The sequence below is a fragment of the Mus caroli genome, chromosome 14, assembly GCF_900094665.2.
Source record: "Mus caroli chromosome 14, CAROLI_EIJ_v1.1, whole genome shotgun sequence".
Taxonomy (NCBI): Eukaryota; Metazoa; Chordata; class Mammalia; order Rodentia; family Muridae; genus Mus; species Mus caroli.
Genome location: NC_034583.1, coordinates 48,880,975 through 48,896,893, shown reverse-complemented (window position 1 = coordinate 48,896,893; position 15,919 = coordinate 48,880,975). Strand labels below are relative to the sequence as shown.

The following is a 15,919-nucleotide window of genomic DNA, read 5'->3' as shown; positions in this document are numbered from 1 at the left end:
CCTTGTCCTATTGAGGTCATAGCTCCACTTGGTCAAGAAACCAATTCTACAAAAAAAAAAAAAAAAAAAAAAAAAAAAAAAAAAAGGCAGAGGAAGGAAAGGAACAGTGTTTGTGAGAGTTTGGTAACTGGTACACAGAGAAGGAGAGTGTACTCAGTGAGGGACGGGCGATGCAGGAAGGACTGACGATGGTTTTAGAGGATGAGGTGGGATTTCTGAAGGAAAGAACATTAGGCCAGGACTGCTTGGAGAACTTTGAGGAGAAACTCTGTATATTTATCATGTGCACACTCATTTATCATATGTGCGCACCTGGAATTTAATCCAAGTGCACAAGCATACACACACACACACAGACACATACACACACAGACAGACACACACAGACACACAGACAGACACACACAGACAGACACACAGACAGACACACACAGACAGACACACACAGACACACAGACAGACACACACAGGCAGACAGACAGACAGACAGACACACACACACAGTGTGTTTTTTTACTTCTAACTTCTTCTGTGTCCTGGTCTCTTTTCCTCTCTCCTTCTGAGTGTTTTCTGTCGCTCTCTCGCCTATTACCTTAAGGCTGCTTCAGCTAGGCTGACTGATGGCGAGCTCCCAGGACCTGCTCCCCACCTCTCTTCATTCCCATACTGAAGTTACAGGTATGCGTAGTCACGCTCAGTTTTTACATGGATGCTCAGGTCTTCGTGCTTACTTAGCAAGTGCTCTTACTCATGGAGTCATCTCTAGCTTTTTTGGGATTTTCTGATGGAGATAACTTGTCTTTTGGAAATCATTGCCAAATCATTTTAAAGTACTCTTGGAGCTGTTGAGACTGTATATACTTCTTTCTAGTCCCCAGGCTGCTTTGGAACTCTTGCACTCAGGTTATCTTTCTTCCTTAGCCTGGCAAGTACCTGGGACCACAAGTGCGCAGAACTTTCAGGAAAGAATTTACAGTTTTGGATTTGGGAATCTAAAGCAAATTCTGTCCTGCCAAATGTGTTGACCTAATGATTTTGTATGGATAATATCTAAATAGGTACTTAATTAATAACCTTTAAGTTATATGCTCTGCATTAGTATATTCAGGCCTTTACTTTTTATAAAGTGTGTGTGAGTAGCGGGGTATTTTTGCACCACTAGCTGTAGAGGGAGTTTTTATTTATAGAGTAACTAGCATAAGAATAATGAGAGGAAAAATGATCCAAACTGCCCAGGTAACCCAGTGTTGATTTCTATATACAGCCTGTGAGTGGGTGGTGTTTACTAATCTGTAGTGTTAAAACACAGCTAATTCTCTTCTCCTGGTGAGAATAAAGAGTTTACAGGTGATAGGACAAAAACTTCTAGTGTAGATAGTTACTCCCAGTATTTTGTTACTAAAACCTAATTTAAAATATTAAAGAATTTGGGGGCTGGAGAGATGGCTCAGTGATTAAGAGCACTGACTGCTCTTCCAGAGGTCTTGAGTTCAATTCCCAGCAACCACATGGTGGCTCCCAACCATCTGTAATGGGGAACCAATGCCCTCTTCCGGTGTGTCTGAAGACAGCTACAGTGTACTCACATACATAAAATAAATCTTAAATTAAAAAAAAAAATTAAGAACTTAAGTCAGTTCTGTACTACAAAGTTTTGTTTTTCTCTGGAGAGCTGTAGAGGGCGCTCTAACCTTAGGGATAATGTGCACTGGCTTTAACTAGCGACAGGAATTCAAAGGGCAGAGTGCCGGTGTTTAGAGACGGATACTACATAATATGTTAGTCTACTCAATTGAAAAAATGTCTTTCATCTTTAAGATTTTTTGGTATAAGTAAAATTATACTCTTCTCTTTTTTTCTTTTTTCCTTTCCTTTTCCTTTCTTTTCTTTTCTTTCTTTCTTTCTTTTATTTTGCAATGTCTCACTATGTTAATATGTGTCCTACGCTAGCCTCAAACTTAGATCTTCCTTTCAAGGCGTGTGCCACCACATCTGGCATGGTGGTCTTTCATTATATTGGTTGGAATAATAAACTGTTATCTTTCCCAATCTCTTCTCTTTCCCATGGGTCTTATATCAAAAGATAATTAAACCATGTAATGGAGATATATTTAACTAAGTCTTTTTTAGTAGAGAAATAAACCTTGTAATAGGAATATATTTTAGCTAAATCTTTTTCAGTAGAGAAATAGCTTTGGAAGACAAGTTATTGTAACAGAGGGGAATTTAAATTTTTGATTGAATTTATTATTAAAAGAATTTATATAATGTTCCATGAATTCTGAACTTTTAACATTTACAGATTTTTGGCAACTTGGATTGAATTTCTGCACAGTAAAGAGTTTTGGTATTTGAAATTTGTTAAATTAGTCTGAGCAGTAGATTTTGAAGCAAAGGGTGTCGAGGTTACCTAATTTCTTTATAAAAAAAATGGTATATCTAAGTATCTCCTTTTCTAAATTATAGGCAGCTTTAAACAGTTCTGAGACAAAGCTTGTTTCTTTGTTTTTTCCTGAAACTGTATTTTATATATCTATTTTGAAGTTCTGTCCTTAAACACTTAAGCAAATGCTTTACCCTTCTTCCCTCTCCCCAGAGTGAAAAGCTGTTCCCTGCGGTGGGGAAAGGACTCGTGGTGTGCGGGGTTTCTCATTCGGTTGCTCTGTCTTTGTTTTTACTCTCAAGGCACCACCTTCCATGGTCAGTAATGAGCAGCGCCAGCATGCAGAGCACATATTCCTATCATTTAGGAAGTCCAAATCACCATTTGCAGTTTGCAGGCATATTTTGGGTAAGTTTTCACTTTAAAAATATTTTCACATAACTAGAGCTGTGTTTTCTATCATGAATGTTAGTTATTATAAATCCATTTTAATACAAGCAGGTTTGTACAGTTAGTCATTTTCACTAAGGATTTTTTTTTCTATTGCAATTGGTATATCTAAAGAATCTTGTAAAACCAGAAAGGAAGCTTAGGGAGGAGGATCTAATACTCCTTTTTTTCTCTATTTTCAAATGGCATATCATTATAGGAATTGTAATGAAGGTCCCTAATGCTTAAGATTGTTTAGGGGAAGATCTGTATTTTCTCTCTTTTAGTTCTTTTTCATTTTTTAATTGGTTTATACTCAGCTTCCTTAGCCAAATTAGTCACTTTTGGGAAGGTTACCAATATAGATAAATAAAAGAGTGATTTGTACTTAGGAGTTGTTATGTCTGACACGTACAGGAGTGGTGTCTTACAAGACAGTTACAGGAGTGATAGTTGTCTTGTCCAAGCTGGCATTTTCTGAGAGTTGTATATAATGTTGCCATTTGCCTCATCTATGCTTTTTGATAGTAATAAAAGGGGAGATTTTATTTTGTTTGTTTGTTTGTTTTTGTTTTCTGAGGGAGGTTGCAGCTTGTTCTGTAGACCAGGCTGGCCTCTGCCTCCTGAGCACTGGGATTAAAGGGATGTGCCACCAACACCAGCATTGTTTTTATTTTATAAACTGATTGCTGTTGGCCTTTTTGTTTAGTTGGAGGTATCTTTGTTGCTCATACTTAAGGTTTTTAAATTTTTTGAGTCAATTTATGACTACAAAATTGATTACTTGATAGGAACTAAAACATCCGACCATTTATTCTTATGATTTTGATAGGGTTTATCTGTATTTCCCAGAACTCTGGTTTCTATACAGAAATAAGCTATGATGATGATCATGTCTTCTAAAATGTTTCACATATCAGGCTTATAAAGTGAGTGGTCTTAGGTTGTAGTGGTAAGAGTTTTGTTGAACTATGAGATCTGGCTGCCAGCGGTGCTTCTGTGTATTGTCAACTTGAAGAGGTCTGAGCCTCTGTCATCTTTGCAATGAAAATACTAATACCATTTGCCTTCATGGTCATGAGCATGGCTATCTTAAGGTTTGGGAGGTGCCTATGCTGTCATGCATAAAAAAGCATTTATGGACAGTAAAGGAAACATAACCTTACATTACTCCACTTACTAGTTTTTATTATTAGTTTTAAGATGATCATCTAAAATACATGGCTGTTGTAGCTGTATCACTCAGAAGAGCTTACCTTTAAAGCAGTAGCTGTAACAACTACCCCTTCAATGCAAAATGAAGCCATTTTAATGGATCTCTGGTTGAGTTTTATTTGAATGTATTTGTTGTTGTTACTAAGACATTTGTTCTTGTGCTTATACAGCATATGTAATTAATATTAAATAAAAGGAAGAGCTAAAACATCAGACTTCAAAAGGAATAACACCTCATCTTTACCCTGAAATTATTTCAAATTAACAGATTTGCGAGACTGTTGTGTTTAACTATTAACGTAAAATAGTTTGAGTTTAATGGCAGACAACTCACCTGCCTCGTCTAGGGTTCCCCAGCATTTCATCTGACTTTCTGTTGAATGCAGCTGTGATTGTCGACTGTGCTATAAGCATTTATTAGTGATTATTTGCTTATAGCCCTCCCATTTCTCAGTGTGTGTATTTATGATGTACGGAAGCTTTCATAAGGGCAGAGCTTGTCTGGACACTGTAAAGAGCCGTACCCGCTGTTTCTAGTTGTGCTTAATTCTAGTTGTGCTTTCAAAGTCAGCTCGGGTTTCACCGGTTAACTGCTTGAAGGATGGAGTACACAGCAACATGCACTGTCATGAGTCTCCTGTGAAGCTCTGGGTTACGTTAATGTTTGCATCTAAACTTGACGAAAAATCTTTTTTAACCCCTTACTCAGTTGCCACCAGCACAGAAGGGCAAATTCCTCTAAGAAGACTTCTCATTCAAGTGGCAGTCAATCACAACTCAGAATTTTCACATTCTTATCTAGGGATTAGATGTCATTTTATAGCATGTCTGGGAGATATATTCTGATAAAGGGCGAGTTTTCTCTCCGATGCATCTCTTCTTTTCTGTCCTCTTATAACTTCCTCCTTTTTGGCTTCAGTTTTATGAGTTTTTCATTTACTCTCTTTTCTTTTTCTTATCCTATTTCCCTCTTAGTTTTTGCTTCTTTGCGTGTGTGTGCATGTGTGTGCATGTACACACAGTTGTCTGACTGTCTCTGTGTGTGCACACGTATGTACATATTGCATGCTTGTGTTTTTTTGTCATGAGCACTTTTAGACTATTTCCCCTAAGATGTCTTTGGCACTTAGGAACTTACTAGTTTTTTAGGGTTAAATGTTTGTTTTAAAAGACAAACAAGCCTGAGTTTAATTCTTGCTAAAGACATAACCAAGAAATAAGGGGATTGGCTTATTACTACTTCTGAAATCGCCTCTGTAGTGCTCCTTTGCCTTCTCAGGGAGAAATGGGCTCTACTCGCTCATCTTAGGCAGCCAGCACAAAATGAAACAAACCAGCATGTTCAGTTGGGTTAGTAAACTTGCTTCTGTATCTAGAAAATTGTCATTGGTAATGCTGTCAATCTTATCTTCAACGAGTCAGTAGATGTAGGTATCCTTAATATGGGAAATAGCTGGCATTTCAGCACTTACAGTCCTGTGGTTTGAACAGAAACCTTTAAGATTAGACTGCAGTGGCTGATCATCTATCTATAGTAGGCTTGCTTTTATTTTTAGAACACCTTTTAAAAATTAGTTTCCCTTTATTATTAATTTTACTTCAGTTTTTTCTAAAGGATGCTATCATGTTTCAGAGAAAATAATATTTGTTTTTTATTTCAGAATAAAAACGACTTATAGTTCTATAATCATTGAAATTACTGTGGTAGCAAAGAAGGCATTCTCCAAAGAAGTTTATCATAGCACTGTGGTAGCCAGCAGCAGCTCTTCCTGGAGGGATGTGAGAAATTGTAGCTGAGCTGTGAGTTAGTGTCAGTCCTCTTGATGGCAGAGAGTGAGACTGAGGCCTGTGTGAACGCAGAAGCTCTGCTCCTGAGTCCTGGCCAGCGAGCAGAGTGCTTTCTAGCTTCTATTACACATATATGCTCTGTGTAAATGTACTCGTTGAAGGCTAATAGTAGTGTTTATCAGAAAAGATAATACTCATTTACGGAAGGTCCTACGTTTCAATTTGGAGTTGGGTTTTCCTTTCCGGGATTTCTCTATCCTTAGAGACGGCTTCTTCTAGTAAGTCAGAGCCTCCCTTCCTGCATGGAGAGGTAGGTGCTGAAGAACAGCTAACAGTGCCTCTCGAAAACTTTTATAACAAGTGTCATTCTTGTATAAGACAGAAAAAAGGCTAGGGTAGAAGCACACTTAATTTAAAATAAGTGTGTCTCAGTGCTCAGCTGACAGAAGGTATCTTCTTGGTCTTGCCTATGCCAGTGTGTGCTTAGAAGGATTAGTGTTTAGGTAGCCATGTGATATCACATTTCCTCGCTGTTGGGCAGCAGTTTCTTCAGCTATAAGATGGTGCAGTTGTATAAGATGATCTTTGCTGTTTTTAACCTTCTGTGAGGCCTTCATATTTTTGCCTTCTTAGAATCTGTTGTTAAGAATTTCATTGTAGATGGAAGTGAAGACAAACAACATCCTCTCAAAAGGAAATCTGTGGTGAGATTATACAACTCACCTTTATCAGACAGTCCTATTTCTTCTTAAGGGAGATAGATATATCCTGTTTCTGGCTAAAATTGTTTGACTCTGATAAAACTTCCTACCATTCCATCCTTACTTCTGGAAAATTAAAAAAAAATTATAATAAGGTCACATTTTTAAAATTAATCACTTATTATATTGTAAAGTTTTTAAGTTTTTGTGACTTCCAATCATTATCCTAATCAATTCATGTTAATGTAGCAAGGACTAATCAAACCTTAGAAACAGAAGGCCCGGATTGGTTCTTTCTACTTTTGCTGTATTCAAACCTCCTGTCTGCAATGGCATGCTCTTATGCAGGTACACCCATATCTTCCCAGGTAATGTGTTAAGAACATTGGTAACGTTTTTAATGACATGAGCTTGAGCTAGAAACTGCTCAGCTATATTTCGTGCTCACTTGATCGTTCAAAGGCACCATTTTAGGCCTAAACTTAATTTCTCATGGCTTTCCGATACTCATATCCAGTGTTCTTGGCATATAATCTGGAGTCTAACCAGACTTTATTAAGAGTTTCACATGGTTATTTTTAGACCTTCAGAGAATTTCTACTTTTTCTTGACTTCATTTTGGCTGTTTCTCCCTTTTGATAGTGCTGTTTAAAAACTATAGCAATATACACTAACAGAAAAAATAGAAAATTAATATAAAGTATTTTTTCAGGGTGTTAATTTTCTATTTTTTCCTGATTCAGGTTTTAGCTCAGATACTATACCTTGCCAGGTAGGCTGGGTCTCTCTAAGTGTAGCCTCGGGGTTTTACTCAGTTTGATCAGTACTGCAATCAGAAAATTAACAAGAACTTCTCACCTTGTGTAAATGTGGCTCATTATATTTGAGCATTTTGAAGCAAAGAACTTGGATGTGGTTATTTCTGAACTTGCTATTGAGGTGTGTCATCCTGCTGAATGCTTACTTATTTAAAAGCTCCAATATTTTAGCAGCATGGCTCATCACAAATAGTAATGTTCAAAGATAGTTTAATAAGATATTTTTCCAATAAAAAATTCCCGTTTTGCACAGTGTGAGAATCTCTTAGTCCACTTTCTGATTGCTTCATATTTTTATTTTTACTTTTTAAAGCTGTGTTATTTTTTAGTTCTTCATGCTTTGGAAGTAACAGTTGAAGAGAGGTGAGGAAAGTTTGTGAAAATTGTGATCGGTGATTAGCTGCCACCTGCCTGAGGTGTCTTCTGAGAGGAACTAACCTCTTTGTGGTGCTAGAGCAAGGTCACTGGATTAAAACCAGATCAGGTAACCATCTTATTCCTTGTCTGAAAAGTTCTGTCTTAAAATTTAATAAATGCAAAGTACACATGGTAACATGAACTACTGCTTAAAGAGAGTTTTTAATTTTCTCCCCAGAAACCAGTAAAGTGGACTATGTCCTTTTTCAAGCTGCCACAGCCATAATGGAAGCGGTTGTCCGAGAGTGGGTTCTCTTGGAAAAAGGCAGCATCGAGTCACTGAGAACATTCCTCCTCACCTATGTCTTGCAAAGGCCTAAGTGAGTATCTGGGGTGGCACCGCTAAAATACAGGAGGCTCTCTGATCTGTCCTTTGAGGCACCCCTTCTTTTCAGTGGTGATAGTTATGGGCAAGCTCTGTGCTGGAGCTAGTAGTTTGAAAATCTATGCACAATTGTAGCTTGCTTTCATACTCGATAAAAATCATACCTTTTACTTATATTTCTAATCCTAAAGAAATACGTGATACTGTTCTTGTTGAACTTTCAAGAATTTGATTATAAATTAAAGTTAACTTTTGACTGTCAAAACCTACATTTTCTTGCTCTTAGATGATTGGTAGGATAGTTTTTTCTTTTAATATGTTTAGAGGAAGTTTAGCATGGGCTGGTTATTATAAGGTGTAGCTGCGTAGACCCAGAAAGGAAGAGGAAGAAATTAAACCACCAATAAGCCAATGTTACATACATATATGCATAGAAAACATTGTAGAAGGAAAAACATTACATTGTTTCTTTACTTTGAAAAAGATCAAATTTTGAGTGAGGTAAAGTGAATTTTCTTTAATGTTTAAACATTCTCACAAGACTGTACATTGGTTTTTTTATGGGAATAACACAGTTTTGCTATATTGGATGGTTGTATTGATCTGTACTGGCAAAATAATTTCAAATAAGTTTTGATAATGTATTCTTACAGTTAAAGATTGAGAGAAATCCTCATTTTATATTTATATAATAAAGGAACTAACCATGTTTATCTGTAACAATACTTTTTAAAAGATTAGGGGCTTGGGTATGTAGCTCAGGCTTTTTTGGTTTATATTGTTATTTTAAGCTAGGAATGGTAGGTATATCATGCCTCTAATTTCAGCATTTGGAAGGCTAAGGCAGAAGGAATGCTGCAAGACAAAGCTAGACTGGCCTGAAGTATGAAATTGTCCCTAGAAACTGGAAGAAAAAAAAAGAAAAGAAAAGAGAAGAGAAGAGAAGAAAAGAAATATCTGCTACAGGAGCTGGAGAGATGGCTCAGTGATTAAGAGCACTAGCTGTTCTTTCAGAGGTCCAGGGTTCAATTCTCAGCACCCATGTGGCATCTTACAACTGTCTGTAACTCCTGTTCCAGGGAATCCAGCACCCTCACAGATACACATGGAGTGAAAACACCAATGTACATAAAATAAAAATTAACTAATTAACTGAAAAAAAAAGAAAAAGAAAAAGAAAGGTTAGAGAGATGGCTCAGCAGTTAGGAACACTGATGGTACTCACAACCGTCTGTAGTGGGATCTGACGCCCTCTTTTGGTGTGTCGGAAGACAGTGACAGTGCATTCATATAAAAAAGAATAAAAGGAAAAAAATGCCCCTAGTAGCTTTAGTATTTAGGCCCCTAAGTCTGAAGAGCACTCTTTGTGGTAAACCCAACCCCAGGCCTGGTTACTGTCAGAAAGCCTCTTTATTTTCTTGGGATTTTGTTCTGTTTTTACTTTCCTAGAACAGTGATTTGATGATACTTTTTATGTATTTGAGTCAACTCTCATACAGAGCGATTTTCCTAAGTAGTCAGGGTACATTACAATAGAATTTCTGGCCTCCTTGACAGCCTTTCCCCACTCCATTCCATGAAACCCAGAACTCTTCAGAGCTGGGCTGGATGTAATGTGATATTGTATATGTATAATATAATGTGTATGTAATCAAGCAGTTTGTACATACACTTCCTTATGCTATCAAGATTAATTCTATTCTTAAATCATTTTGATTAGAGTTGTGTTGAAATAGTTTATTTCTTTTCTCGACTTGATGTATGTGTTAGTGCTGTGTGTATGGTGTTAGGTGGTAGAACCAACGCTCTTGTGCCTGCTACGTGAAAGTACTGCCTCCTCCCCTACACTATTTTGGAAATGTCTTAAAACTTTCAGCAAAGATGGCATAGTAGCACAGCGAACACATACTCCTTTCTTGGTAGCTGCTCAGTTAACATTTTGAAACATTTGAGCAAATTGCCATTCACACTACAGTGCTTTCATCAAATACTGAGTATACCTCATACTATCAATATTCTAGACCTAATTGTCATATTTATATTATTACTCAATATTATTCTGATTGAATATTTGAGTTCCTCAATTATTTTACTAATGTTAGGTATATTTTCCAGCCTTAGGTTATTTTTCTTACTAATGTACAGTCTGTCTCTTTGGCTCTGTTAATGTTTGCTTTCTATATTTAGGTAAAATATGTTGTTTGTCTTTCAGTCCAGAATTTAACTACAGTTAGATGTTATATCCTGTATGCCCTTTTAATTAAAAATATTTTATGTGTATGAATACTTTAAATTTTTTTAAAGATTTATTCATTTTACTTTATATGTAGGAATTTTTTGTTTACATGTATATCTGTGTACCACATGTGTGCCCATAGAGATACAAAAAGGTATGAGATTCTCTGTAATTGGAGTTGTAGAGATGGCTGTGAGCCTCCATTTGTGCTAAGAACTGAACCCATGTTCTCTGGAAGAGCAGTCAGTGCTCTTGGCTGACCATCTCTCCAACTCCTGTGTATGAGTATTTTGCTTGCATGTGTATACATGCACCATGTGCATGCCTGGTACTTAGGTCAGAAGTGGTTGTAGATAGTTGTGAGCCACTGTGTGGGTGCTGAGAACCAAACCGAAGCCTTTCGTAAGAGCAGCAAGTACTCTTAACCACTGAGCCAACTCCCTAGCCCCTGTCACATTTCTTTAAAGCCTGAGTAATTCTGCCCTTATTCTGTATTTAATTACACGGACATTCTTATTTTATAGAATGCTCTCTGGTATACATTAGAGTCAAGTAGCAAATCTTGAGGTACTATACAAGGAGGACTACACAGCTAACTTAGATGGTACAGTCTAGTGTACATAGGGCTTGTGTATTTTGGATCCTTAGCCAGTACATGTATAGGTTTTTTTTTCTTACCTCTTAATTGAGGTTTGGATCTGCTTTGGTACAGTGTGCCTCTTTTCTAGAGGCAGGTAGCATATTAGTCAAGAAAGGAATGTATATGTGAATTCATAATCATTCTGCCACATTCTGTGACCTTGCTCAATTCATGTTAATCTTTTTTAAACTAACTTTCTGGTAATTGAGTTAATAATGTTTCTTGAACATGTTAATTTACAGAAACTCTTAAATAAAACCCATTAAATGTTTTAATTTTCTAGTTCTTGCCAATAGAGATTTTTTTCTTTTAGCTAGGGTCTCACTATGAAGTTCTGGCTGGCCTAGGACTTGCTATGTGGATTAGACTGGCATTTAGAGGTCCACTGGCCTTTGTCTCCTGAGTGCTGGCAGTAAAGGCACACGCTACCAACCCTGGCCCAAAAATATGAAGGAATATTTTGACTTTAGTCTTAATATAGGGACACATGCTTGAAGTTATTAATAAATGCTTTCTATATGGCAAATCCTTAGTTTTACATACACTCGTGTGCTTAGAGTGGGGTGGTTGATTTTCAGGATAGCATTAAGTAGAAGTAACAGATAAGTCATGCCACATGCTGGTGCCTTGGAGAAAGTGACATCACAGTTTTGGCAGAGGGAATAGAAGTTTGTAGAGTTGGAAGCATTGAAGTGTTGAGCCCGGGACTGAGGAGTTCCATATGCCTGCCTACTGAGTGTATGGAAAGGGTGAGCTCAGAGAGCAGAGTGGTGCTTGACTGTCGCAGACTTTAAAAGCACATGACTGTATGTATAACTCTGTCCAAACTGGGATACCTTTGAAAGTAAAAGAAAGCGCCATTAATAATTACTCGGGACAACAGGACATTGAGGCTCTTCTAGGAAAGCTACAATTGGTCTTGTTGCCCATGGTAAGGGATGTAGCTTGTCCGAGGGCACAGGTCACATCGTTATGACATTTTGGTGTTTTGGGATCCTAACCTTTTAAGAAGAGGTTCTGAAGTCATGTAAGGCCTGTGGTATAGGCCTTACAGAGTGCTTGGCTGGAAATGAGTGTTTGTACTACCACCCAGAGCTCACACACCTTTCGTAGATCTTGGAGTTTACTCATTAACCAGCAAGGGTTGAGTGAGGGACTGCTGGTTGGAGATGGATGTCAAATCAGAATTATCTCAATCTTAGTGATACCCCCACCTAAGTACTCAGTGAGGAACTGACTTAGCATGTCTTGAACACTGCCTCAAGTGTTTAGTATGTGTCTAATGGGCACAGTCCTAGGGTTGAACATGTTTTGTTGTTTGACATTTGTTTTGGTCTTGTGGTGGTATAGCTTAGCCTGGCCTGAAATTAACTATGTAGCCTAGATTAGTGTGGAACATTAGTTTTTACAGTAATCCTGACTATTGTCTCCATTTAAAGAAGAGAAAACTAAGATTTTATTTTGGGTTGCACAGGTAGTAAATAACAGCTGACCAAGTGTCTGCGTCTTTCTATAACTTGGTAGATTGTGCCCCTCTCAGGGTAGGTGATATCATTAGAAGCTTCTGGTATAGTGAGAAACTTGTGAGTGTTTATATTAGATATAGGTAAATGTTTTCACAATTTTTATGTTTTGCAGCCTCCAAAAGTATGTTCGGGAACAGATTCTATTAGCAGTAGCAGTGATTGTAAAAAGAGGATCATTAGATAAGTCAATTGACTGCAAAAGCATATTTCATGAAGTCAGCCAGTTGATAAGTAGTGGCAATCCCACTGTGGTAAGTATGCTAACTTCTTATATCTATAAATATTTTTTATTTTGCCTATAACTAATTGTATTTTGGCAATAGTAGTATAAAAGAAAGGCATGCAAACTAATGTGCCAAGCAGTTTTTATTTGTTCAGACATTTTTTCTGATCTTCAAGTATATGTGTGTAATGCAGATATAGTATACTTAGCATTTTTACTTGAGTCTGTTTTTCTCTGTTGCCACTGTGCTCATAATCATTTTAATCAATTGTAAAACATGATGAGTTAACACACCATGATATTCTTTTTCTGTGTGTAGAGAGACCAGGACTTAGTTTATAGCTCTAGCTGGCCTGGAATTCACAGAGATCTGCCTGACTTGTGAGTTCTGCGATTAAAGACATATACCTCCATCCTTGTTTTTTTCATATTTTTAATCATTCTTTTGAACATTTGTCCACCCAGTTTTAATAAGCCTTGGAAAGTACCAATAATTATAGAAGTGGTTGAGTTAAACATAAATGTTATCTGGCATAATAAAAGTCATTAGCTACACCATGACTTCCAGGTGTTTCTGCCTGGTGAGCAGATGCCAGGCCATTGACCACATTACTGAAAGGAACATGGCTTCCCTGCCCTGTCCACATTTATTGTGTGTCTAGTTGTAGAAATTCCTTACCAGAGGCTGTGTTACTGACCAGCTCTGATTCCTGGGGTGATCCCTGTAGAGCTGAAGTTAGTGGTACCTGGCTATTCTGATTCTTAAATATCAAATCTTAAAATATTCTCAGTAGGTTTTTAACTGTTACAATTAATACTTTAAAATTGCTTGAGTGATTGATGTGTGAGGCTATATAATTTTCAGGGACCCTTCTGTACGAGGTATAGTACTTATTTATCAGTCGTGGTGGGACTTGAACCCAGACCCTTGCACAGGCAAGGCAAGGCAAGGCAAGTGCTGTGCTACTGAGCACTGAAGCTGTTTCTGTTTTAATGTGGAGCTGTGCTAGTGTTCGAATAGTTTTACAATGACAGAGCACTTGCATGGACTTGATAGCCTTCTCTTTCTTTCATGGGAGTGACCATGTGTAGTCTGATGGCCAGTGTGCCCTGGATGTTCTGGGTTGAGTTACTGCTCCCCTTATAGATTTTGCTTTGGGACATCCTGTTGCATTTTGATAGTCTGACCTGTTAGAGTGGACAAGATTGAACTGGAACAGTGGCATTGAGACCTGTGGCTAATGCTCTCTGGATTAGATTGTTTTTCCAGCTAGGGCTTTAGTGCAGGGGTTTGCAGCTTGCCCTTGTCCTCCTGTGTCTCTTGGTCCTGGGAGAGCACTGCCCAGGTAATTGTCCTGCAGTTTTTTAGGAGTGAGCACATGCTGGAAACCACATTTTCTTCTTCCCTCTCCCCTTGGGCAGATTTGATGTAGCACAAAAAGTGATTCATGGCTAATTGACCATAAGACTTTCTGAGCCACAGAAATAACATGTTCTACAAAGTCTACAAATGATAGAACAAACAATGTAGTTAGAGAACATTTTGCTATATTCACAGTGCATACATTTGGATAAATTTAATATCCTTGATATTTTTTAAATAATCAAAGCTAAGACCCACCACACACACATACACAAATACACACTACACACAAACTCCCTACACACACACACACCCTCCCCTGATAAGACAGTTTTTGAGTTAGGGTCTTGCTCTGTGACTGGCTAGTCAGAAACTCACTACAATAGTCTGGCCTTGAACTCTTGAATTGTTTCTTTAGTATTGTATGTATTAGGATTGAAGGCATGTACCACTGTATGCAACAAGGTTTTGTTTTTGTGTTTTGTTTTTTTTTTAAGTAAAATTTCTAAATAACAGGACCAAGAAATTCTATAGTATTAGCAATTCAATATGTTGGAGGTGGAACCATTTTTAATGATAGGATGAAGTGATTTTGCTGAGTATATTGTAACATTAAACTTAAATATTCTCTGTTTATATGGTAAGTAAAATACAAACATTGTGGTCATACACCTTTGCCAGGTACTGTGAAGCCAGCTTAGTAGGTCCAGAAAATGAGATTGCAGATCAGTAAAATGTTTTAATGTATCTTCCTGGATGGTGAAGAATTTGTGGGAATGGTTCAGAAATGTAAGGTTTCCTTAGTCTCGGAGACATGAATAACCTCAGGAGAAATGGTTAGAGCTTTGGTAGGAAAGTAGCATTCTGCAACAGTCGCTGGCCAGAAACTTGTATCTGATGGATTTATGTGATCCTTGAAGAGACAGACGCCAGCGACAGACATCATCTGACGGCTGTTCTCTTTAACTGTTTTTAAGTTCCATTTACTGTTTCATGCATGTGCATGTGTGAATGGCAGGGCACACGTGCTGAGAGGATGACTTCTGGGAACCAGCTCTCTACTTCCCACTTGATTCTGAGCCGTGCAGCTGGCCCTAGTTGATGGTTTTCTGTGAGGAGCTATGAAGTCAGATAACTCACTTCCCCTCTTACTACCTCTAGAAATGGCAGTTCCAGGGACCTTCACTGGCCAGAAATTATAGTTTGGTTGCTTACCTTCCAAATGCTGGTGTTGGCTGTCTTTCCCCCTGTGCTAGCTCTGCTACTCTCATGAACCTTACATGGGTTTTGAGGCAATTAGCAGTTGTGGAGCAACTTTTTTTGGTTCATACTTAGTTATGGTTCTGCCAAATATACACTGTAAATTGTCTAGGCATTAATTCTTTAGTGTGTAAAGCAGATGTCCTTGTGTCATCTAAGAGGCTGCTCATGCAGAAGGGTTTTACCATCTTCCTAGGAGCCTCTCAACCCATTCTTTGAAAAATTTGGGAACATAAGTTCTAATAAAGCACCCTATATTCTAAGTGTTGAAACACAGAAGACAATATCTACTAGTGAAAGCTAATTATTTGTATATTTAAAAAATATGATCAATACACTAGCTTTCCTTTAAATGCTGTAAAGAATTACTATGATTGTGGTTTCTTGCAGATCATTTTGTGGAAAGTTTCATAACTGTAAAACCTTGGGAGATGATATTTGATTACAGTCCCTTCCTTTATCACTGTGCTATCTTTAGCCTTCATAAACCATTTTTTTAGTTTATTTTCATTTTTTTATTGAAAATAGACCTTTTTATATACTATATTTTGCTCAACTCCTCCCATATCCTCCTCATCCACCCAAATTTACACAC

General features: G+C 37.6%; 1 protein-coding gene across 3 annotated transcripts in view; it reads left to right on the top strand.

The window, feature by feature from the left end:
- Window positions 1-15,919, top strand: part of Xpo4 (exportin 4) — an 88,243-nt gene that overhangs the window by 14,825 nt on the left and 57,499 nt on the right. Inside the window, exons 2-5 of one of the 3 annotated variants that reach the window (XM_021182562.2) lie at window positions 2,686-2,791; window positions 7,664-7,818; window positions 7,930-8,071; window positions 12,591-12,729. In XM_021182562.2, coding sequence (XP_021038221.1) covers window positions 7,977-8,071; window positions 12,591-12,729 — 234 coding nt within the window. In that variant the 5' untranslated portion in view covers window positions 2,686-2,791; window positions 7,664-7,818; window positions 7,930-7,976. Of the gene's footprint in view, window positions 1-2,685; window positions 2,792-7,663; window positions 7,819-7,929; window positions 8,072-8,903; window positions 11,235-12,590; window positions 12,730-15,919 lie in introns of those variants that run through there. The other 2 variants (XM_021182561.2, XM_029469203.1) reach the window with 2 other exon arrangements.